General features: G+C 45.3%; 1 protein-coding gene across 3 annotated transcripts; it reads left to right on the forward strand.

The window, feature by feature from the left end:
- The first annotated feature begins 8,410 nt into the window (after positions 1-8,410).
- On the forward strand, positions 8,411-23,756 carry LOC135234878 (FYVE, RhoGEF and PH domain-containing protein 2-like). 3 transcript variants are annotated; one of them, XM_064299945.1, is made up of 18 exons: positions 8,465-8,531; positions 8,562-8,627; positions 8,963-9,021; positions 10,865-11,129; positions 11,707-11,796; positions 12,950-13,098; positions 13,734-13,890; positions 15,146-15,284; positions 15,389-15,447; positions 16,459-16,605; positions 18,040-18,132; positions 20,000-20,079; positions 20,438-20,468; positions 20,634-20,726; positions 21,344-21,478; positions 21,715-21,861; positions 22,949-23,086; positions 23,372-23,756. In XM_064299945.1, exons 2-18 carry the CDS (start codon positions 8,598-8,600, stop codon positions 23,564-23,566), a joined length of 2,007 nt encoding a protein of 668 aa, XP_064156015.1. In that variant the 5' UTR covers positions 8,465-8,531; positions 8,562-8,597; the 3' UTR covers positions 23,567-23,756. The 3 variants fall into 3 exon arrangements, with proteins under 3 accessions (XP_064156016.1, XP_064156017.1, XP_064156015.1); XM_064299946.1 differs by having other exon boundaries at positions 8,411-8,627; XM_064299947.1 differs by lacking the exon at positions 11,707-11,796 and having other exon boundaries at positions 8,464-8,531.
- Positions 23,757-25,242: the final 1,486 nt, after the last annotated feature.

Raw genomic sequence — 25,242 nt, forward strand, 5'->3', positions numbered from 1 at the left:
TCCTAGCAGATCTCCAAGTCTCCCTACCGCAGTCTCACCACAAACATATGCAGCACCGAGCTGGTGCATGGATATTAGCCAAATAACTGTAGTAATTATATATATATATATATATATATATATATATATAACTATATATATCACTGATTTTAGTCTTTGATGAAGAACTGATCCGTTCATACTTTTATTTATGCTAAATCTGTCATTATAAAATGGCTTAGGATGCCATCATGCCAATGTCTATGAAGTTTAAAATAGTATAAGGTAATCATATACAAACTTTCATAATCACCAACAACATCATACCACAATTACCAAGAGAAGAGAACATTGGCCCCATATGAGCCTCTCAGGATTGAGAGAGGCTGTGGGTAAGTTAGCTCATTACTCAGGTCAGTCCTAAAGGTAACTCAAAATGGCCCCCCCAGGACAAGGAGGGATGTGTGGACCAGTCACGCCTCATAAATCTGAACACTGAACGCTATTCCAGGGTCCAGAAAATGTCCAGGCCTCCTCTCACATCAGCCTGCTCAACCAATAAGCAGTCTACAGTTAGGGCCTTCTGCTTCTGCAAAAACATTAGGAGTGAAATAATAATCTGCTTGACTAAACAAAGTAAAATCTGCATTTTAAAAAATACAAAATCTTCAGTCCATATTCTCCATTTTTCTCAATATGCTCAATCATATTTGTAGGCTCATGGCATTACGGATGTGTTCTCTGTTGATTCTGGAAAATTCCAAGCTCTCCTCCCATAGCATGTTCTGCCCACTGCTGCTTCTCTCTGCTCTCAGCCGGCTGAGGTGAGCTGTGCAGTGCAATGTGTGATGAACAGTGGCGGGGAAACTACTCCAAAAGCATTGTTGTACAACTCTAAAGTGAAATGTAGCTTTCAAAACTACAGTTACTCAAAAAATGTAGTTCAAACTCAAAAACAATTAATGATAATGTTCCCTAGAAATGATGCGCATGCGAGCGATGGCTTTTTTGTTTATGAGGAGCATCACTATATAGCTCAGCGGGGGAAAGTGCGGCAACCAGCAGCTGAACTTTGGCAACTATATTGGAGCAGAGTGCTTCTCACCAACCAGGTAAAGAGGGAAAAGAGAAGCGGTGATAAAAAAAATATTTTAGGGCCAAAAGTAGTTGGTAGTGCCTGTAGTTAACTACATAGAGAGAGTTTCTCATAGAGAGCAGTCACTGTGTGGAATAGCTTGCCAGGTCATGTAGTTGAGGCAGAAACTCTGGGGGTTTTCAAGACCAGGTTAGATATATTACTAGATACTATCTAGTTTGTAGGTAAACAGAGCACTAGGTATCCTTTAGTGGTAGGAAAATGGCGAGCATTTTTGGGCTGAGTGGCCTGTTCTCGTCATTATGTTATGTTTCATAAAAAGTGAAAGCACTACATAAATTTGAATGCTGTTGAACTACCGGCAAACTGATGGAAACTGTAATTAAACTACTTGTTTGACTACTTGTAGTTAAACTACTCCCCAACACTGTTGATGACTACGCTTGTGCAGTTGGCCCAGGCAGACTGCAAACTCTTACCCCAGCCAGAGGAGGCGCCATTGCATCTGAGACTAAGGAAACCCCCTCCCTTGGAGAAGCTGGGGCCGCTCGGGCAGTGTAAACGTACCCAAAGCCTGAATTCTGAGTTTGATCGACTGCAAATGTAAATGAGGGTTAACCCTGGCCAGAGACATGCTCCAAGTTATTTTCCTGACTTCAGTGGATTAAATCAGAATGGGATTTACAGCGTGGACTCATTGCTGTTTCAGAGAGCCCTGGCATCCAAAACACTGATCTGAGATCAGTGTCACCGAAGACTAAGTGGTTTTTTTCAGTGAGCTGACACTCCGCTCTGACTTCCTGGAAACTGATGTGAGATCAGTGTCACCAAAGACAAAGTGCTTTTTTCAGTGAGCTGACACTCCGCTCTGACTTCCTGGAAACTGATCTGAGATCAGGGTCGCTGAAGGTCGATCTGAATTGCACCCAGTGAGTATTTGCTCTGATAGGGGTGGAAAGTCCAGGGGTCAGAAAGTAAAAGTCCTGCCATGTGTTTCCATGAACCCATGAACTCAGCCAGCTGATTTCACTAATTAGTTTTACATCCAGGCTGACGAACTGTGCTAATTAGCAAATCTAGGTGATTGGAACAAAATACTGGGGAGGACTTTTACTTTCTGAACCTGGATTTTCCACCTTTGAATATCCCTCTTTAAGTTCCAAATATGAAGTTTTAACTAAATCTCAGAACCCTGGCCCCCCACGGACCCCCTGTGGAGCTCCAGCATGGCCCCCTGTGGAGCTCCAGCACGGCCCCCTGTGGAGCTCCAGGGCTGGGGGAGAGGTGATGGATGACCCACACTGCGGGACCAAAGCCCCTCTGCAGATGCTATACAGCACGGCACCAGACAAAATTAAGCAGGAACCCCTCGCGTAACAGCCTTCCCCTGCGCGTGCCCCTCCTCGCGCCTCTCCTAAAAAGCCAGATTAAACACAAATACCCTCGTCCGCTCCTTCCTCCCACTGAGTTTAATATGCAGAGGAATCCGCACGTTGGCAGAAAGGCCTGAGCTCTGTGAAAATGAGACTCTCTCTTCCGCGACGCTGCTGAAGTGCGGTTGCCGCTGGACGGGCGCCCCGGATACGGACGGAAGCCCCGCCCCATTAAAACAACGCGTGTTGTCTTAGTCCTGCCAAGTCAATCACTCAGGGGGACATTATGGCCAATAGGAATCCAATGCCCGTGGTGTTTAGTTCTTTCTAGGGTGGCCTTCTAGTGCATCTAAACCACATCTAATCTCATTCTAACCCGGTCAATGAACTCTAGCACTGCTGGTCAATTTGAACTTGTCTTCAATCAACAGTGTTTGGATTTGCCAACTAGTGGGACATCGGAGAGCCTTTTGGAAAATGTTTAATAGATTTTGCCTTTCCGTTCTAAATAAAATTTCCACTCTTAAAAAATATAAGAAAGCTCTTCCTTAAAGGCCATGTATGATTAAAAGACAATGCCACAATGCCAAACAGACATGGAAGACTCAATGTTTTTTGTGAGCACATGAAAGAACTGATGATTGAATTTAATTCCCACTAGCGATAATTATTTCTCTCATCTCTTGGAGTTCTCATAATGCTAGAACTTTATTTCACACAATAAAGAGACTTGTTTAGGTTCCCAAAATCAGTAATGTTGAACACTCCTCTGCCATCTGTGAACTGATCTTGGAATATTTTACTAAGAAAATAAAGAACATAAGAAATCACACTAATCCTCCTGATTGTGATTTGAATGTCTTCTATAGTGTGTCACCTCTTTTGAACAAATATATTCAGAATCACTGTTAGAGGTTGTCTCTAACCTGAAATCCTCAACATGTCATCTGTATATTTTACCAACTAGAGTTTTTAAGAGTTTTTTGAAAATCTTTGTCCATATATTCTTTCTATTATTAGCTCCTAACTTTTGGAAAAATTCCAATCTGGTTTCCGGTCTGAACATAGCACATAGACGTTCTAATGATCTCCTGTTCATGGCGGATGCAGGCCACTGCTCTATTTTAGTCCTGTTGGACCCCACTGAAGGTTTTTACACAGTTGATCATAATATTTTGATTGCCTCACAGACTATGTTGGAGTTAAGGTCTTGGCTTTGAAGTGGTTTAAATTCTATCTGTCTGACAGGCATTTCTCTATTTCACTAGGCAGCTTCACTTCCTCCTCTACTCAACTTAGCTGTGGTGTTACTCATGGTTCAGTGCTTGGTCCCATCTTTTCTATATTTATATGCTCCCCTTGGGTCACATAATCAGCAAACACAACCTCTCCTTTCGCTGCTATGCGGATGACATGCAACTCTATCAGCCTGTAAATCCGAAATATGCCGATAGCTTGGTATCTACTAAAACTGTCGAGTTGACATAAAGGACTGGATGTCTCCAAACTTCCTTCAGCTTAATGAGGACAAACCTGAGGTACTCATATTTGGCCACTCAAAATTGAGAGTGGGGATTCATGAGAATCCATATCACACCATATCCCACTTGTTTTAGCTTCCTTGCATTGGCTTCCAATTGCTTTTAAAATTGAATTTAAGATGTTATTGATTACCTACAAGGCCCTTTAAGGGCCTAGCCCCAACTTGCATTTCAGGTGCTATTCAAATAAAGTTTATTATTATTATTATTATTATACTATTATTATTATTGTTATTATTATTATTAGTGACAACCATGAAGTGTTGGTGCAGAGACCCTGCTGTTTGATTTTAATATTTTGTACTGCTGCTGGTTTTCAAATTACCTTTAGCCCGTTTTACATGCTTGTCTGTGTTTTATTTATTTATGTTGTCTTTTATGCAAATATTCACAAGCACTTTTAAACATTTTGTTATTGTTTATATTGCGTTGTTTGTGTCTCTGTAGTGTCTCCCTTCACACCTTGGCCCAAGAAGAATGACATTTCGTTCAGTTGTGCACTGTTTCCTCACGTATAGGTGAATGACAAATAAAATAAACTTGAAACTTGAACTTGCATGTGCTGCTGGCTCTCAGCCAGGGACACGCAGGAGCTCAGACAATGTGCTCCAGGGACCCGCCCCGCCCGCTCGGCCCTCTGGGTAACTTCAAGAAAGTTCTCTTTGTGCAGAACTGGCACGCAGGAAACGAGAAAGTCCCACCTGAGCCATGCTGTCGCAGCCAAGAGGAAATAGGAAAGGGACGGACCATTACGGAGCAGGCTATGAGAAGCCGGTGAATGATTAATAGAGAAAAGAGCAAAATATGTTTACGGTGTGTGTTCACGTGTGTGGGGGTGTTTGTGCATTGTGCGGGACTCTGTTTGTGTGTTTATGTATGAGACTGTGTGGGTGTTGGTGTTTGCATTGTGTTTCTGCATGTGTCTATGTGTGATTGAATGTAGGTGTTTGTATGTGGGTGTGTTCATGTATGTGTGTGCATACTTGTGAGGACTGTAGTGTAATTTAATGTTCTGCTGTTGAATTCAAGAGAAATAAGTCTGCCTCTTAAATAAGACCACAGAGTTTAATAAAAACCAGATCAAGCTGGAAGTTATCCAAATCTGATTCATGATTTTTCAGCATGTATCATCTTCCCACAGCTTGTGCAATCACTGTATTATCAGTGAGATTTCAGATATGATCTGACCACATACAAAATGTATTCTGAATAATTTATTCTTGAATATAATATTGAAGAAGAGGAGTGAGAAGTGTGTTATAATTTGTTGAAATAATTTCTAAAAAATTATAATTATTTTTGTATCTTCTCTTATTTCATTTTAGCAGTCACATGGCATTTCAATTCTTGACCTTCTCAAAGGTGTGAACAGAGTTCAATTCATGAGACATGTTTTTATAATTGATACTGTACAGAATATTATTTTCTATAAATAAGACAACTTACAATTGAAAACGTATTAAGGATAAAAATGACCCACCACTTCTGTCTCTTTAATTAAATCACACACACACACACACACACACACACACACGCATACACACCCCACACGCACACACACACACACACGCATACACACACCACACACACACACGCATACACACCCCACACGCACACACACGCATACACACCCCACACACACACCACACACACACACGCATACACACACACATACACACCCCACACGCACACACACACACACCACACACACACACACACGCATACACACACCACACACACACACACACACACACACACACAGTGGACAAGAGGGAGTTGTTGGGAATGCAAGCGCTGATTTGTACAGTGTCATTTCTGAACTAAATGCCGCCCAACCACTGCGCTGATCGTTCGTTTGAAAGCTACACAATAGGAGGCAACTTTGTGGGGGGAAATTTGAGGAGAATTCCAAGGGTCAGATGGGCAGAAAACCAAGACAGCGAATATTACAATGATGGCAGAAATACTCTGATTTCTGATATGCAAGAGCCTCAGAGTAAAAGCCAAGTTGAGAAGAATAGGACATATCTCACAAAACGTGTATGAAAACCACACATTTGCATTCTGAGTTTAACACAGTGGAACATGAGTAATACTGCAGTTCAAAGTGAATACCACAGATAAATACCTTGCTCATCCAGATTAAACTGCTCCTGCCCCAGTTGGCAGGACAGGACAGGACAACACTGAGCTCAGATCATTCCGGTTTTCGTTTCTTTGGGGTACCGGGTTTCAGGGGGAACGGCGCTAGAAGTCACACCGGGGCCAGGGGTGAGGTCGCTCCACGGTCAAAGCCGCGGTTGCCATGGGAACCCCGTGGAAGAGGAAGAAACCGGAGCCGCGGGACGGTTGACCCCGTGTGTTTAAAGAGCACGCAGCGTGTCCGACCTCCATTTCCCTGAGCGGCTTTCCTCAATAAACACACACCATACCCATACGTTCAACCGCAGGCCAACCCCGCGCGTTACGCAACAAACCTGCATTTCAAGCCCACTGCACACAGTCCACAGAAGGAAAAAAAACACGACTTGATATGTTTTAAAAATTCAAACATATCAGGAGAATGACAGGCAAGGGATCTAAAACGCCAATGTGCCAATAAACACAAAAATACCTAACACTGCAATGGCGGAGACAGTCTATCGAAGACCACAAAGGTAACAGACAAATGCGCAGCTGCAGGACACTGAGGGAAAGCAATATGGGGCAGCATTTCCTTCATGGATTTTCGGTATTTTCCTACATATTTAATTCTACGTATATCAGGCTAAAACTTGATTGTTTTCTTCTTTAGAATCTGTGCTTGATAATTAAAAATTGAAAGAAGAAATTAAGTGATGATTATCGGTCTGGAGTGCTCTCCAAACTCACAAGTAAACCAAACTTTTTTTCCAGTGAGATATCTTCTTTTTTGTCAATACTTTCTCAACCAATGAGAGAAAAAAGAACACAGATATATATTTTCATTGCTGATATTTGAAACACTGCAAAACATTGGTTACAACAGCATCTAAACTTGCTTCAGGATACACAACTGAGAAAAGGCACAACTATTCATAAATATGTTTCCAAACCTTAAGTTCCTATTACTTTGTGGAACAATAAATTTCCTCCATAACATTATAAATGGTGCAGCAGAAAGCTCTGTGTAAAGGAGTGATCGCTACAATGATTAACATGGTTCTAAATCTCCTCTGTGCTTCACCAGGCCTGAAAAAGCAAAGCTGACTGCGACCACCCAGTAAAAGTCCTTTCTGTGTGCAACCTGACTGCTCACTAATGCCCATCTGGATGGGATGGGCTACACACTGAACAGTAGATACATGTCTGAGCAGTCCAGATAGAAAATCTTCCCTTCCTTTCTTCTAACCTGTTGACAGGTAAAACGCAACATGTAGTTACATGCAGCTCAGCCCAGCAGTTGCAAACTCCATAATGATAAAAAAAAGGTTGACAACAAATTAAAATGACCGTTTTATTGAAGTCATTGTTCATCCAAAAACAAAATACAAAGAACAAAAATGAACGTACATGATGGGTCTTCATACAGAACTGCACCAAGTTATGGTGGTAGATGACAAGGGTCTGAGGAGACAAAACTGCAAGGGAAAGTGACCCTGCCACAGTAAATAATGATATATCTAGGAGTCATAAACATAACTTCCTGCAACATATAAATTGTAACATACTCCCTGCCTGCTGTACTGGCTGTCCAAGATTGACAGCATTCTAGTTGTTACAAGTTCTAGAGAGAGAAGAGTTTAACCTTGTGAACAGATGTTCGCGCGCTGTACACAGGTTTTGTGCAATGTTCTCCGAGAAAAAGAAGCAGCGGAGGGCACTGGGGAACACTGTGGCAGGAATGGATGTAGTTTGTTGCCCCCTGGTGGCTATTATGCCACAGTGGAAATTTACAGCTGCTGTTGCAGCGACACAAGGTGACGTCAATCAGCAGACTACCTGTACAGAATCTTGAGCCTCACCAGATACTCACCTTCGTATTCCTAAATATGAAAGTTGTGCCTACCAAGCATTTAAGCCCAGAAGAATTACCACATGAGCATGATCAAAGAAATAAACACTGAAATGGTTATGTTGTACTGTGAATAACACATCACCGGGCCGGAACTTGTAGCCAACTGGAATACCATGTAGGCTACCAATAGCCAGATACTTTCCTTCACGCTCTTTGCTATAGGCCTACTCAAGTCTCCAAAATGTCCCGTGTGCATACTACCATCTGTCCTGGTAAACAGTTAATTCTTCTAACCTGATTAGTAGGCCTGTGTTAGTATCATTTTTGAACATAGTCCTCGATCACGATAATTCTAGACACGGGTGGGACCGATCTGTTCCCACGTGTGCTGTGTAGGACATGGTAATAGGTTATGTTAAGTTTAATAGCCAGTAGATGGCTCTGCACACCGGGATATGCTAATTGCTTGTGCTAACGTGTTGTGGAGAAAATACAATCACGTTCTTTGTGAAGCGTATATTTTTTTAATGAGATACGTGTTTGGGTTAACTTTTAATTTATGAGTAGTAAACAAAGATTATTTGTCAACAGTAACTGTATCGTGGGTAAATTTTATCTGACTTGTTGTCAGAATGAATTTTAAAACGGTTTTCAGAATACCGGTAAGTAGCCTGAACTCCTTGCCCTAAACCACATGCACAGAACCCAATAATCCACATATTCTGTGCCCATCAGTCCATAGTTCCTGCAATGTGGTAAGCTATGTATTGAACTGAACCAGATCAGGTCATTTGAAGGGTTGTGCATTCAGATTGCTTCTCCATATAAGTTCCACACGCTGTTCCTTCCTGTTTTTGATTTGGTATTTAGCTTGAACTGAAAGTATCTTGCACTGCATTTCACTGTAAATTGCACAGAGGTTTACAAGGTGCACAGTTAATCTTGTTTCCATTTGTATGTTCCCGTGCTGCACATCTTTGGTTTCTTTGGAATGGAGGAATCAATGATCCATCGACTGAGCGTTATCGATATCATATCAAAATTCGAAGGTGGAAGGTGGGTATTTTTACATTAATTTTATTTTTGCAAACCGAGAGAAGGTTGCGTGAAATATAGGCTGCGATGCAGCGCCTGATTTTCTTACAAAAGCATACGAATAACGAATATACCGTTTCCTTTTTATTTTATTTTATTTTATTGTTTACGTAAATTGCATAGTTCTCTGAGAATCATTTTAGTTGCACATTAAATGACAGAAGAGTGCATTCGTATCAGGTGTGTAGGAACTACACTACATGCTAATTCAAATGTAGCTTACTCTAAGAACTATACATGCTGAGTTTGTCATGGGTTAATCAATTGAATAAGATAAAAGAAATTCCGCACACGTGTGAATGGGTTTTTATTACAGTTTAGTGCAATTTTACTTCTAATCTTATAAGAACTATTTTCTTTACCTGTCCGCGGGTGCAAATTAAAGGGAGCAAACATAACGGTCTTTAATGGTGGAGCACATTAATTCTCTGGGGAGTTTTGTCTTCATGCAAAAACTTCTGCTTTTGAAACTACCAACGCCTGCTCAGTTGTTAAGTAGACTTGACGCTTGTCTAGCTTCTTGTTTACTGATCTGAAATACTTTATATTTTTAGAACCAGGCTAGCTACCTTCCTACTGCTAAGCAGAAAGATGAACTAAAAGTCCTCTACTAAAATGGAAACCAATGAAGCACCCTTTGTGTACTTTTACAGTCGGTACACACAAGCTATATTAGTTTGTTCCCTAGATAATGGAGGAAGTAAAACTTTATTTTAGGGAATGGATAATATTGTTATGAATTGGTTTCTATAGTATAATTTTTGTGTCCTTATGTCTCTGGGCCAGAGGGTGCTTTGTTTTATTTTACTGGTATTGATCTGTGACTGCAGTTGTCCAACAAAAAGGGTTTTGGTATATATATAGTTTGTGTGTATTTGTCTATATACACACATACATATACACACATTGGACACACATACATATATATATTGCATGTCACCTTGGATGCCAGTGTGTGCCGAATCCATTGGAATTTAATTGGCCACTTTCTGTGCATTGACAGCATTAACAGTTTCTGGGTTTTAGTTAAAGTGCTGGAAGTCTTATAAGAGACAGTGGCTTATGCGGTTGTGCACATTCACTTATAATACCAGCGTATATGTATGCTTCATCAGTAAAAGTAGTTCTAATTTTGCTTGTGACGTTGCAGATATGTTGAGTTTGGCACACCAGTGCACAGAGTTGGCTTTGCTCCCACGTATTACCGCACACCTAGTTTAGTTATTCAGTCTTCATCAAGACCTCATACCTGCCCTTCTTTCCTAGAGCTTTTCCAAGTCCTATTAGCACTTTGTTTGATACTGACTCTAATGACTGGTCTGGATTAAGTGTTTATCAGGATAGTTTATTATTCCCTCCTCATGCTTCTGCTGATTATTGAACTTACTGTTTGCACTCTTTCTGGCTTTATGCCAGTGCTATAGGCGGCAGTGTAGTGTAATGGCTAAGGAGTTGGTCTTGTAACCTAAAGGTCGCAGGTTCGATTCCCCGGTAGTTCGCTGCTGTTGTACCCCTGAGCAAGGTACTTAACCTGCATTGCTCCAGTATATATCCAGCTGTGTAATTGGATACAATGTAAGTCTCTCTGGATAAGAGCGTCTGCAACGTAATGTAATGCTATGCTTGACCCTCTCTGTAGTGCTGTTCTTATAAACCTATTGAATGCACTCTTTGTTTTGTAAGTTACTGTGGGTCTGATTTTCTTCTAAATGGATGTAATGTAATGATTCTTCACAGCAGTATAACAGGGTTGGTTGTGTTCTGTGTCATGAGATGCTCATATTGTGTATTTTCTGTTCTGTAGTTTAGAGGACAGTCAGTGTGGGCAGAAGGTGCCGCTTCAAGAACAGGAACGGCCAGACGCTGTCAAGACCCCAGACGCAGAGTCGAAGAAATACAGAGAGCTGACTGACAATGGGCCAGTAGGGGGCGCTAGCTGCCAATGGAGAGGCCTGCAGTCCTTCAGGAAGCGGTCTTCCACCAAGAGGCTAATTCAGAGGATGGCTCCGCCCACTTTGCAGGAGGCACTCGTGGAGGAGGAAGAGGAGGAGGAAGAGCAGGAGAAGAAGGTATGAACTTTGCAATGCTGGGCCGTGGCTGAAATGGCACACTTCCCTACTGTTGAGTATACTAAAATACACAGTAAACAATTGGCAGTATGTTTAGTAGACAGTACATATTCTGAGGAGACAATAGGAAAGAGGCTGTTTCGGACACTGCCCTGGTATCTGCTCAACAGCAGGGGGCAGCATTTTCTGCAACCCATGGGGCTTTAAGGCTATAATTGCATTTTATTTAAAATCAGATGCCAAATAAGTGGTACAAAGCATTATGTTTGGAGACCTTTAGTAAATGACACCATTTGACTTCTTGTGCTGTGCGAATGTGCACATTATGTGCAATGTGCTTGAATTGGATTAAATATTTGCTGGTATGCCTGCTTGCACATGGCGGTGGAGTGGGCTCTTGTGAAACTGCATGTGGGGCAGTATCACACAATGGAGATGGTCTGATGATGTCATCAGCTTTATCTGGTTATGCGCTTGGCAAATAAAACAGTCTCTCGCTGCGGCCCCGTCGAAGGTCGTGGTCTGCTGCGTTTGCATCAGGGAGGCTGAGCTCCTGATGCTTTCACTCTGACTACAGGTGAGAAACGACGAGAAGCTTTATAAGATTGCCAACGAGCTGCTGGAGACGGAGAAGGCCTACGTCAGTCGACTGCACCTTTTGGACCAGGTGGGCCTCGTTCAAAGGCTGGTGGAGCTGTTAGCCTGCCGACTGTCACTGGTTTCTCTGTGGAGGAAGAAGCAGGACTGTGGCTACGCAGTTGTGCCATTTGCTCCGATATCTTTTCAGGCTAACACTTTCTTAAAGGTCAAGTGCTTTCGTTGATTGCTCAACTTGCTACGCTTTGTGATGAAAGAAAGGAGTTGCATTTGCTTTGGCGTCCAAGCTGGGGGCAGATGAGTGGCTGTGCAGTGTAATGGTTTTGGAACTGGGCTTGTAAGGCCGTAGGTTTGATTACATTACATTCATTTGGCAGACGCTTTTATCCAAAGCGACGTACAATAAGTGCATACCGAAGGTCACTGGAACAACTACAAACACAGGTCCGATAAGGTACAATACTCATTTTGTGACAGTTATTCATAGCCATGAACAGATTAAGTCCAGTTCACACAGTAAACATTACTCTCTGACCTAACCTATGCTAAGTCAAACTAGGAGGCATTACAATTACACGACAATTACAAGATAATTACACAACGTACAGTATAAGTGCTGGATGGAGGTACATGTAACATGAAAGTGGCACGGGAGGTACATGTGTAGCATGAAAGAGGGGAGTCTAAGTGATTGAAATGATCCTAGATTGGGAGTGCCCCGACTGCAGTGGCAGATGGGGAGTGACGGGCGATCCCCACATGGGGTGCTGCTCTTTCACCCTCGAGCACGGTCTTTAACCTGAATTCCTTCAGTGAAGGTCCAGCTGTATTAACGGATCGTTTGTAAAAGAATGCAGACTGTTTAAATCACTCTGGACAAGGCTGTCTGCTGAATGGCTAAAATGTAATGTAACGTGAATAACTGATTCCAACCCTCAGTCTGTGAGGACCAATGGAATGTTGGTCCCCTAGCCCAGGGGTTTTCAGCATTTTCTCATCTGTGGAAACCCCCCCCCCCAAGGCTCAGAGGCATGTAGGGGACCCTCATCATAAGTTGAGAAGAGTTGTATTTAAAAAAATATTTTTTCAAATCTATGTATAGTCATTGGGTTTCATATCTCACCACGGTACCTTGAGGGACCCCCTGGGGACCCCCTGTTGAAACCCCAGGGCCTCGCCTGGACGCACAGCGCTGAGCCTGGCCTCGGGTTCCCGCCCCACAGGTCTTCTTCACCGAGCTCCTGCAGGAGGCGCGCTCCTCGGGCTCCTTCCCCGAGGACGTGGTGCGGCAGATCTTCTCCAACATCTCCTCCATCCATCAGTTCCACAGCCACTTCCTGCTGCCCGAGCTGCGGAGGCGCATGGATGAGTGGTGAGGCCCAGAGACGAGGGGGGGGGGGGCGGGTTTCCTGTGGGAGTCTGTATGGTCCTGTGGGAATGTGTAGGGTCCTGTGGGATTCTGTAGGGTCCTGTGGGACTGTGTAGGGTCCTGTGGGATTCTGTAGGGTCCTGTGGGATTCTGTAGGGTCCCGTGGCAGTCTGTAGTGTATGGAACCTTGAAACTGACCTCACGTAATTTACAAAATCATTAGCTAGAATGATTTTTTTCCCCATGTCACTTTCCAAACGATACACCTCCCTTTCAGCAACCTTGCTATCTTTGGCTTGTTATATGAAGTGTTTAGGTTTTGTTCTGACCCTTTTCTGTATCAAACATTGACTTTTCCATATTGCACTCTTTAGCATGGAGTTTGAGTCATGCCGCTTTGTTTAGTCTTGATATGAACTTTCTATTAGTGGAAAGTGTAACTGGTTTCCATTTAATGCTTGATTGTTTTTGCTTCACTGATGCAGAGTTTGATAAGCTGTAATGGCTTAGGCTACTTGCAGTATCACCACTGTTCAGTTTACCAGTAAGTTCTTAATGAAGAGGTTTAAATCACTGGTTTATGTGTGTGGATATGAGGAAGTGCCCTAATGAGCGGCTGTTCCCCATGTCTCCTGCAGGGGGCAGAACCCTCGCATTGGAGATGTGCTGCAGAAGGTGGCTCCTTTCTTGAAGATGTATGGCCAGTATGTCAAGGCCTTTGACCGCGCCACTGAACTCATCAACACCTGGATGGAGAAGAGCCCTCGCTTTGAGGAGCTGGTGCTGGACATCCAGGTAAGGTCTGTCCCGGGAGATAAGATCTGTCCCACAGAGGGTGAGGGTGCTGTGAATCTGGTGAACTGTTCTCTCTTTAAAGTCCATGTTACACAAAGCATGCTGTGAAGACCGCATACTCTGAAAGCAAATTATTTCTTCTCATACTAATTTTAAAGGTATTTATCATAACCAATTCCGATTACAAATAAGTTGAACAATATAGCATCAAACGTGGCACCCCTGTCATAAATAAAATTCTGAATACATAAGACAACATGTCTCCTTTTTATTTTGTTTTCAAAATAAAAATGAGACATCTAGGTGTGTGTAGCTTCACATTTGCTTGTTCATTGAATGCAGATGTTTAGGACTGATCTTACGGAATCTAGTGAAACCAAACGCATTTTTCTTCATTTAACTTCATTTGTAGCTTCATTTAACCAGGTAGGTCTTCTGAGAACTCAAATCTCATTTACGGTGGCTGGGGAGTACAAGGCATTGTGTAGCCAATCTGATCACATGGAAATAAAGGCATACTGCAGGTTCGGATATGGCTGCTCTGTTCAGAACTCTGACAGGATGTTGCAGCTGGACTGAAGCAACGGACGCCGTTGGAGGGGTGGAGCTACGTCTTACTGAAGGGTTCAGAGGGTTCAGTGTGCCAGCTGCATCAGAGATGTACATGCGTGAATAAACTGTGTGAATGATGTGTACGCTGGATTGATAAACTGTGAATGATATGATTGTGAAGAGAGAGGAGAAACATGCAGCAGTAGCTGCTGTGTGTAAGATGTGTTTGGGCTGTGTTAGGTGTGTGTAGACTGTAGGCTGTGTGTAGATTGTGTGCAAGCTGTGTGTAGGCTGTGTGAGATGTGTGTAGGCTTTATGTAGGCTGTGTAAGGTGTGTGTAGACTGTATGTAGGCTGTGTTAGGTGTGTATAGACTGTAGGTTGTCTGTAGGTTGTGTGTAAGATGTGTGTAGGCTGTGTAAGGTGTGTATGGACTGTAGGCTGTGTGTAGGTTGTGTGTAAGATGTGTGTAGGCTGTGTAAGGTGTGTGTAGGCTGTATGTAGGCTGTGTAAGGTGTGTGTAGGCTGTATGTAGGCTGTGTAAGATGTGTATAGACTGAAGGCTGTATGTAGGTTGTGTGTAAGATGTGTGCAGGCTGTGTAAGATGTGCGTAGGCTGTGTAAGGTGTGTGGACTGTAGGGTGTGTGTAAGATGTGTGTAAAATGTGTGTGAGCTGCATTGTGAAATGGGCTTTACTCTGTAGAAGAGGGAGGAGAGCGGGAATCTGACATTGCAGCACCACATGCTGGAGCCAGTGCAGCGGATCCCACGCTATGAAATGCTGCTCAAAGACTACCTGAAAAAACTTCCGGAAGATTCCCCAGACCGAGAGGGTGCAGAGAGTACGTAAAACTGGCCAGTTCTTTATCACAGAATACTAATGAGCGACAGCACCCCAGATTTTCTAATCTAATATTTCTCTCTCTCTTTGATGGGTTACTTTTAGAATCTTTGGCGATCATCTTTGAAGCCGCAAAGCACTCCAACGCGGCCATTGCAGACATGGTAACAAGGAGATTCATCCCATTCAGTTTTCACTGCGTAGTATGGTTGTGCACCTGATTCTGTTTCTTCTCCTAATTGGTTTTAAGGCAGCTCTGCAGTCTGATTGGTCCATATAAATTCTGTGCAAGTCAGCTCGAGACGTTTCGCTTACATGTGACAGGTACTGAAAGTCACACTGGGCTCAGAGAGCGCTTGTACAGTCAATACACAAGTACCAGTTCTCCATTTTGGTTTGTCTGGTCTAATTCTGCTTCGGTCTTGTGCAGCTTATCGTCTTATTTCATAATATGGAAAAATCAACTGGCAGCCATTCTGTGTTTTTGGTGATGCTTTGAGATGCTTGTAGGTGAGTGTGCTTGGAAAAGTGCTAATGTTTAAATTAAAATAGCCATTAGTTACCGGAAGTCAAGCTTCCGTCACAGTTCACAGTGAAGAGGAAGCGAGCTGAAATGCACAGATGTGTGATTTTTGTATTATTAGCATCTGGGGAAGCTGCAAAGTTTGTATAGAAAGTTTTGAAACTATGAGTCGCACGAAGAGCTGGTGGCCTGTACTTCACACAAAAAAAACCCTGTGTGCGTGCGTGTGTGCGTGCGTGTGTGTGTGTGTGGGTGTAGGGGTGTGCATGTACGTATGTTTGTCTGTGTTTGTGTGAATGTGCGTGTATTTGTGTTTGTGTGTGTGTGTGTGTGCGTGTGTGCGCACCCATGTGTGTGCGCGCGCGCGTGTGTGTGTGTGTGGGTGTAGGTGTGTGCATGTACGTATGTTTGTCTGTGTGTGTGAGTGTGTGTGTATTTGTGTTTGTCTGTGTGTGTGAGTGTGTGTGTATTTGTGTTTGTTTGTTTGTGTGTGTGTGTGTGTGTGTGAGCGTGTGTGTATTTGTGTTTGTGTGTGTGTGCACGTACGTATGTTTGTCTGTGTGTGTGAGTGTGTGTGTATTTGTGTTTGTGTGTGTGCGTGTGCGCACCCATGTGTGTGCGCCTGTGTTCATCCTGTGCTCCTCTGTGTTAGGAGCGGCTGGAGAAGCTCTGGGAGGTGTACTCCATGCTGGGGCTGGAGGAGGAGATGGTGGACCCCTCCAACCGGCTCCTGAGGGAGGGGCCGATGGTCAAGATCTCCTTCCGCCACAACACCCGCAAAGACAGCCACCTCTTCCTGGTGAGGCCTTCCTTCAGCTCCCGTGCTGTGACCACTGGAGGACCACTGTCCTCACAAGCACTGCGGCACTCCAGCCCTCACTGTCCTCACAAACACTGCCCACTCCAGCCCTCACTGTCCTCACAAGCACTGTGGCACTCCAACCCTCACTGTCCTCACAAACACTGCCCACTCCAACCCTCACTGTCCTCACAAACACTGCGCCACTCCAGCCCTCACTGTCCTCACAAACACTGCGGCACTCCAGCCCTCACTGTCCTCACAAACACTGCGGCACTCCAGCCCTCACTGTCCTCACAAACACTGCCCACTCCAACCCTCACTGTCCTCACAAACACTGCGCCACTCCAGCCCTCACTGTCCTCACAAACACTGCGGCACTCCAGCCCTCACTGTCCTCACAAACACTGCGGCACTCCAGCCCTCACTGTCCTCACAAGCACTGCGGCACTCCAGCCCTCACTGTCCTCACAAACACTGCGGCACTCCAACCCTCACTGTCCTCACAAACACTGCGCCACTCCAATATATCTGACACGTGTAGTTAGAGCGTTGTGAGACGGTGTGGTCTTGGGCTCTTCTCTGGTTGCATCGTACCCATCTAAGGTTCCTTATGAATTCACATTTAAATTTCAATTAAAACTTTCCACATCAGAGTTATGTTACAACTCTCTGTCAGTGTTGATGGCTATCCGGTATAATTTCTTTTAGCAAAACGGGACAGGATTGAGCTGTAGTAAAAGATGTAGTTTCTGCCTGACTATAGAAAAAGATGTAGTTTCCTGTCGACTGCAGTAAAGCATGTTACTGCCTGACTGTAGTAAAAGCTGTAGTTTCCTGCTGACTGCAGTAAAGCATGTTACTGCCTGACTGTAGTAAAAGATGTAGTTTCCTGCTGACTGTAGTAAAAGCTGTAGTTTCCTGCTGACTGCAGTAAAGCATGTTTCCTCCTGACTGTAGTAAAAGCTGTAGTTTCCTGCTGTCTGCAGTAAAGCATGTTTCAGCCTGACTAGTAAAAGATGTAGTTTCCTGCTGACTGCAGTAAAGCATGTTTCCTCCTGACTGTAGTAAAAGATGTAGTTTCCTGCTGACTGCAGTGAAGCATGTTACTGCCTGACTGTAGTAAAAGCTGTAGTTTCCTGCTGACTGCAGTAAAGCATGTTTCCTCCTGACTGTAGTAACAGCTGTAGTTTCCTGCTGACTGTAGTAAAAGATGTAGTTTCTTGCTGACTGCAGTAAAGCATGTTACTGCCTGATTGTAGGAAAAGCTGTGGTTTCCTGCTGACTGCAGTCAATCATGTTTCCTCCTGACTGTAGTAAAAGCTGTAGTTTCCTGCTGTCTGCAGTAAAGCATGTTTCAGTCTGACTGTAGTAAAAGATGTAGTTTCCTGCTGACTGCAGTAAAACATGTTTTCTCCTGTGTGTTTCCTGCAGTTCAGCAACATGCTACTCTACTGTGTGCCCAGATTCAGCCTGACAGGAGCAAAGTTCCTCATCAAACACCGCCTGGACATCGATGGCATGCAGGTGAGTGGACTCTCTGCAGCCTACCCTCCTACACCCCTATCCAGTGAGCTTACCCCCTATACGCCTACCCCCCTACCCCCTACCCCCCTATTCAGAGAGCCTACCCTCCTACATCCCTACACCCCTATCCAGTGAGCTTACCCCCTATACGCCTACCCCCTACCCCTACCCCCCTATTCAGAGAGCCTACCCTCCTACATCCCTACCCCCCTATCCAGTGAGCCTACCCCCTATACGCCTACCCCCTACCCCCTACCCCCCTATTCAGAGAGCCTACCCCCCTACACCCCTACCCCACTACACTGCAGACATGTAGCAGATGTACTGCCCATGTGCTAAATGGTAAATGGACTGCATTTACCATTTAGCAATTATGGGTTGGGTGTCTTGCTCAGGGACACTTCAACACACCCAGGGCGGGGTATCGAACCGGCAACCCTCTGACTGCCGGAACCGCTCTTACCTCCTGAGCTATGTCGTCCCCTGCGTGTGTATGTACCCGTGTGCTGCGTGTGTATGTACCCGTGTGCTGCGTGTGTTTGTACCCGTGTGCTGTGTGTTTGTACCCGTGTGCTGTGTGTGTATGTACCGTGTGCTGCGTGTGTATGTACCCGCGTGCTGCGTGTGTATGTACCGTGTGCTGCGTGTGTATGTACCCGCGTGCTGCGTGTGTATGTACCCGTGTGCTGCGTGTGTATATACCCGTGTGCTGCGTGTGTATGTACCCGTGTGCTGTGTGTATGTACCCGTGTGCTGCGTGTGTATGTACCCGTGTGCTGCGTGTGTATGTACCGTGTGCTGCGTGTGTATGTACCCGTGTGCTGCGTGTGTATGTACCGTGTGCTGCGTGTGTATGTACCGTGTGCTGCGTGTGTATGTACCCGTGTGCTGCGTGTGTATGTACCGTGTGCTGCGTGTGTATGTACCGTGTGCTGCGTGTGTATGTACCCGTGTGCTGCGTGTGTATGTACCGTGTGCTGCGTGTGTATGTACCGTGTGCTGCGTGTGTATGTACCCGTGTGCTGCGTGTGTATGTACCCGTGTGCTGAGTGTGTATGTACCCGTGTGCTGAGTGTGTTTGTACCCGTGTGCTGCGTGTGTATGTACTGTGTGCTGCGTGTGTTTGTACCCGTGTGCTGAGTGTGTATGTACCCGTGTGCTGCGTGTGTATGTACCCGTGTGCTGCGTGTGTATGTACTGTGTGCTGCGTGTGTTTGTACCCGTGTGCTGCGTGTGTATGTACCCGTGTGCTGCGTGTGTATGTACCCGTGTGCTGCGTGTGTATGTACCCGTGTGCTGCGTGTGTATGTACCCGTGTGCTGCGTGTGTATGTACCCGCGTGCTGCGTGTGTATGTACCCGCGTGCTGCGTGTGTTTGTACCCGCGTGCTGCGTGTGTATGTACCCGCGTGCTGCGTGTGTATGTACCTGCGTGCTGCGTGTGTTTGTACCCGTGTGCTGCGTGTGTACGTACCCGTGTGCTGCGTGTGTACGTACCCGTGTGCTGCGTGTGTATGTACCGTGTGCTGCGTGTGTACGTACCGTGTGCTGCGTGTGTACGTACCCGTGTGCTGCGTGTGTATGTACCCGTGTGCTGCGTGTGTATGTACCCGCGTGCTGCGTGTGTATGTACCGTGTGCTGCCATGTTGCTCTGATCCTGCACACGCGTGTTCCGTGTGCTCTGACCCCGCACACGCGTGTTCCATGTCCTCTGACCCTGCACACGCGTGTTCCGTGTGCTCTGACCCCGCACACGCGTGTTCCGTGTGCTCTGACCCCGCACACGCGTGTTCCATGTCCTCTGATCCTGCACACGCGTGTTCCGTGTGCTCTGACCCCGCACACGCGTGTTCCGTGTGCTCTGCAGGTGAAGGAGCTGAACGCTGCTGTGATTCCGAACTGTTTCCTCCTTTCCGGGACGACCCGCACCCTGGAGTTTGAGGCCAGGTGGGCGTTGGGGGGTTGGGGTGGGGTTGGTGAGGGGAGGGCAGATTTATGGAATGATTACCACCGAGGACTTCTGGGAAATCAACAGGAAAATTCTAGTCTCTAGTGCACATTTCGGATGTCTTGTTTTGTTACTGTTTGGAGTTTTTCTGCTAAATCCTGTCCAGCAAACTGGTTTCATAATTGTTTCAGTTTGTTCATCAGTCGTAAGCAAAATGTTTGGATCTATGGGCATTAGGCGTACTGCAGCATTATTAGATCTGCCGCCACACCCATTTTAACCAGCATGGCGAGTGACCGCTGGGCTAGCTCGTGTCTCTGCGGAACTCCTGATTGGACGACTCTCCTGTTTCCTTAGGTCTCAGGCTGACATGGAGGCCTGGATCAAGGTAACGCCATCCGTGCCGCTGATGACCTCATCTGTCCTTTATGAATGCCGTCCTGCATGTGCAACCTGGGATACGCACTGTACAGCACATGCACCTGTCTTTTCATGTTTCATATCTCGTCACGGTGTCTTGAAAGTGTCCGGCTGTGTTGTGTCTCGGTTGCAGGCTTGTGAGGATGCCATTGAGCAAAACGAGAAGAATTCTGAGAGCTTCAAGAGCGCCACCAACAACCAGAACCAGGAACTGCAGCCGGTCACTGTGAGTGACTTCTAATGCAGATGCACAAGTAGAAAGTAGAAAAAGTGCTTTTAGCAGATATTTACTGCTGGCAGTATCTAGTGATCCATCTAGGTCACATGATGCTGCCGGTGGCCTTGAATATACTGATGTGCTCTTTCAGTTGTTTGTGGACACTGACACTGTGTATGTGTATGTGCGTGTTTGTGTGTGTGTGTGTGTTTCCATGTGTGCACGTGTGCATGTGCATGTTTGCACGTGTGCATGTTTGTGCATGTGTGTGTATTTGTGCACGCGTGCATGTTTGTGCATGTGCATGTATTTGTGCACGCGTGCATGTGCGTGTATTTGTGCACACGTGCATGTATTTGTGCACGCGTGCATGTTTGTGCATGTGCGTGTATTTGTGCACGCGTGCATGTTTGTGCATGTGCGTGTATTTGTGCACGTGTGCATGTTTGTGCATGTGCGTGTATTTGTGCACACGTGCATGTTTGTGCATGTGCGCGTATTTGTGCACACGTGCATGTTTGTGCATGTGCGCGTATTTGTGCACGTGTCCATGTTTGTGCATGTGCATGTATTTGTGCACACGTGCATGTTTGTGCATGTGCGCGTATTTGTGCACGCGTGCACAGGTGCTGGAGAGCCAGGAGCTGGGGATGCGCGCCCCCCAGTGGATCCGGGACAGCCTGGTGTCCATGTGCATGCGCTGCGGGGACACCTTCAACGCCCTGATCCGCCGGAGACACCACTGCCGCGCCTGCGGACACGTGAGTGCCAACGCCCTGCCGGGCAGCGCCAGCCTCTGTGCCATCATTACATACACCCGGGCGTGCTCTGCCAACTCACCTGAGGAACAAAGAGCGTGTGGGTTCATTTCTGACTGGTTTCTCTCCATCGATTCGCATCGCGTTAACCCTTGGGTGTGCATTCTCCCACTTAAATGTATCGGCTCTGAGTACAGAAGCGCCGTACCCATAATTCCCTCTGTTTCTCTAATGTGCAGGTGGTGTGCTGGAAGTGCTCGGACTTTAAAGCCGCGCTGCAGTACGACGACAACAAGGTTAACCGCGTGTGCCGAGCGTGCTACAGCATCCTGGCAGGGCAGACGGACAGACAGGGGAAGGAGGAGAGAAAGAGGGGGATACTGGAGGTATGGTGTGAGAGAGGAGAAGAGGGGATACTGGAGGTTTGAGGGTAAAATTAGGTAAACGTGTACATTTGCACACCTGCTTTTGAGTATGCATGCTTGTATGACCCACGTGTCTCGGGTGCTTCTGTATGGTGTCTGCGGTACCTGTGTGAGCGTATTTCTGTGGTACCTGTATGAGCGTATTTCTGTGTACCTGTGTGAGCGTACTTCTGTGGTACCTGTGTGAGCGTATTTCTGTGTACCTGTGTGAGCGTATTTCTGCGGTACCTGTGTGAGCGTATTTCTGTGTACCTGTGTGAGCGTACTTCTGTGGTACCTGTATGAGCGTATTTCTGTGTACCTGTGTGAGCGTACTTCTGTGGTACCTGTGTGAGCGTATTTCTGTGTACCTGTGTGAGCGTACTTCTGTGGTACCTGTGTGAGCGTATCTCTGCGGTACCTGTGTAGATCTGTGCGCATGCTCTGTTCTTTACAGCTTAATATATGGCTGCTCTGTCATCTCCTTCCCCCCAACCCACCCCAAGTAGTGGTTATCAGGATACAATAAACTCAGTTTTTACCATTGAAATGTTTGTGACAATAACGGGGGGTGGACTGCTGTGTGGGTCATCCTGTTAAGGCGCTGTTCTGGTACATGGATGGGCCACATGGTCTGATATTGAATCTGTACCATGGCAATGCCAGCTGTGGCATGGAGCCACTTTTGGGAACACGAAAGTCATACTCCAGGGCTGTCCAACCCTGTTCCTGGAGATCTGCCGTCCTGTTGGTTTTCATTTCAACCCTAATTTGCCACACCTGACTGCCAATTAGCAGCTCAACGAGATCGCTAGCTGTTGAGTGAGGTGTGCTTTGTTTGGGTTGGAGTGAAATCCTACAGGACAGTAGATGTCCTGGAACAGGGCTGGGCCGCCCGGTCATACAGCTGGCTGTAGCACAACTAGTCGAGTGCTGTAGTCGAGTTTTGCACACCCCTTCTGTGACAGAAGATGGAGGCTGAGGCTCTGTTCACACTCAGGCGTTCTTTCTCAGTGGGTCAGACAGAGGCTGGAGTCTTCTCCGGTGTTCACTTCCTGTCTCTTCTCAGAAAGAGGCTGGCGAGGTGTCGGAGAGGAGCCTGATGTGCAGTTTCCTGACCCTGGTGGACCGGCAGAGCAGAACCCGTGGCTGGTTTGTCATCGCCAGAGACGAGCCGCTCATACTGTACATGTATGCTGCTCCTCAGGTAGGGCCTCATCCTGTGCGTTACACAGCTCCACAGGCAGGGGGAGCTGTTTTTCCTCACAAGCTGTTTGTAATCTGTGTACCCACTCTAGTGCAGAAATGTCAAATCATCTAATTAAGAAGACAGGTGGGGCAGCAGGCAGGAGTCACACAATAAGGACGCTTTTCTCATGCTCTCTGTTGACCTCATGTCTGAATGTGGAGCTGACACTAGTGTTTACCTGTGTTTAACATTTTTAAGGATGTGGAAAACCTTACTGAAAATGCAAGCTTGTTTTGATTCCAGGATGTAAAGGCTCAAATCACCATCCCCTTGCTGGGTTATCAAGTGAAGCCGCACTCCTTAGGGGACAACAAGTGCGCCTTTCAACTCAGCCAATCAAAGCAGGTCTTCACATTCCTGGCCGAATCAGAGGAGCTCCGAGACCGTTGGGCTGAGGTCATCAATCGGGTGGCCAATGGGGAGGAGCCGGGTCTGTAGGTCTACTGATACTCTTTTCACTGCTGAAACAAATGTCTTGCCAATTACTACTGTCAACATGACTAACTCAATGGTGTAATTGTGTGTACCTTTTGCACAACTTCCAATCTTGTTGTAAAGTTGTTTTTAAAAAAATCATTATTGTATATAAATAATTTTGAAAATAAAGATTTAGTACCACAAGACTCAAGATTTTTTGAGAGGTTTTTTTTCTGTTTTTCTTGATGTTTGCTTTCAAAACGTGAAATTCTGCTCAAAATGGGAAATTCTATTTTTATGCCATTACATTTCAGAGTTATTTTTTTTTAGCCCTATAGTTTTGTTTCCCAAAAGACTGGTGACAGACTTTTTTGGTCAGGTTCACGTCGTGAATATGTCCGAATGAGGAAGTGGTCAGGTCAAAAGAAATATGGCGGGAAGGAGAGAGTGGGAAGAGAAGGGCACTCAAAGCTTCTAAAAATATAATCGTCAAACGGAGGGCCGTTTTTACCGTATCGATACATCATCAGAAAATTTTGAAACAAACCGCATATCTACAGTAAAAAGCGCTTCATAACATTTGAAACTGTGCTTGCCGTGCTCACGTCAGCAGGTAAGGTTTTCTCTTGTAGACTAGCCTACTCTTTCTGGAAAGACGTTTATCTGTATACGGTTAGAACTATATGCAAACCGTTATATGGTCTATAATACAGCGAATTATAATGAGGCATGCTCCGGATCAGACGTTGACAGTGTTAGCGCTAAGGAAGATATGTGTGTCGTTCGTATGTGTGTTTTCTGTGTGAGTTTAGTTGTGCTTCTTCGGGGCTGTGTATCACAAGGTGGGATTAAGGTGCATAACCCTGCTGAGTATAACCCGGAACCCTCCCAAATCTGCAACACAGACTGACGTAAAAAGACCAGTACCGGGTTTTACTGTTTACCCGATTGTCCAGCGAACTCTAATCCTGCTTCGTGATACAGGCGCGTGGTATTCTCTGGTTTGCATGCGATTGGCTGGTGCACGGTGGTGCAAGCTGAGATGTTTGGGGAGCTGTGTCATTATGTGAGAGCGTGGCTCACCTGTGTACTGCGGCTCTCCACGTCTGCTTCTTTTTCCATAAGAGGCAGGCAGTCGCAGCCGGGTTATTTATAGAGCAGAGCCCTCTCAGTTTTCAGGACCGAATATATGGGGAGCCATTCATAATGTTGTTTATCAACTTTGACAAGACTTTTTCTCCCAACTCTTCTCCAACCTGACCCGTTTGTGATTTCTCTGTATTAGTTTGAAAGATGTAGGCTTATATTTGAAACTGTGTGTTCATAAATAGGACTTTAGGACTATGAATGCATTATTGTTCTCAGTGAGTTTTTTTATTTTTTTTTATTTTTTTTTTTTTTTTTACTGTAATTTAAAATATCACGCATTGCCAAGTGTACCAATATTAAAGTCAAAGTAATGTTTTCTGTTAGCTGTGACATAAGTACTGTGGTAATATAATTTGTCACTGTAAAGTTTGTAATAATTTGTTTTACAGTACAGGACACTATTTATTAGATTTGTCTGATGGTTTGGATTAGATTAGATATGCCTAGTCTCAGAGTTGAAGTCCCAATCTTGATATTGCCCTTATTGTTGGCACAAACTGCATGGACAATTTATTCAGACAGGCACTTTGTGTATGCTTGGTTTGAAA

The sequence above is a fragment of the Anguilla rostrata genome, chromosome 11, assembly GCF_018555375.3.
Source record: "Anguilla rostrata isolate EN2019 chromosome 11, ASM1855537v3, whole genome shotgun sequence".
Lineage (NCBI taxonomy): Eukaryota > Metazoa > Chordata > Actinopteri > Anguilliformes > Anguillidae > Anguilla > Anguilla rostrata.

Excerpts from the sequence above, each read along its gene's own strand:
- LOC135234878 (XM_064299946.1), top strand. The coding sequence starts at position 8,598 with ATGAATTTTAAAACGGTTTTCAGAATACCG. Across the intron at positions 15,448-16,458 it reads ACGCGGCCATTGCAGACATG|GAGCGGCTGGAGAAGCTCTG; the intron begins GTAACAAGGAGA and ends CCTCTGTGTTAG. Across the intron at positions 20,469-20,633 it reads ACATGGAGGCCTGGATCAAG|GCTTGTGAGGATGCCATTGA; the intron begins GTAACGCCATCC and ends TCTCGGTTGCAG.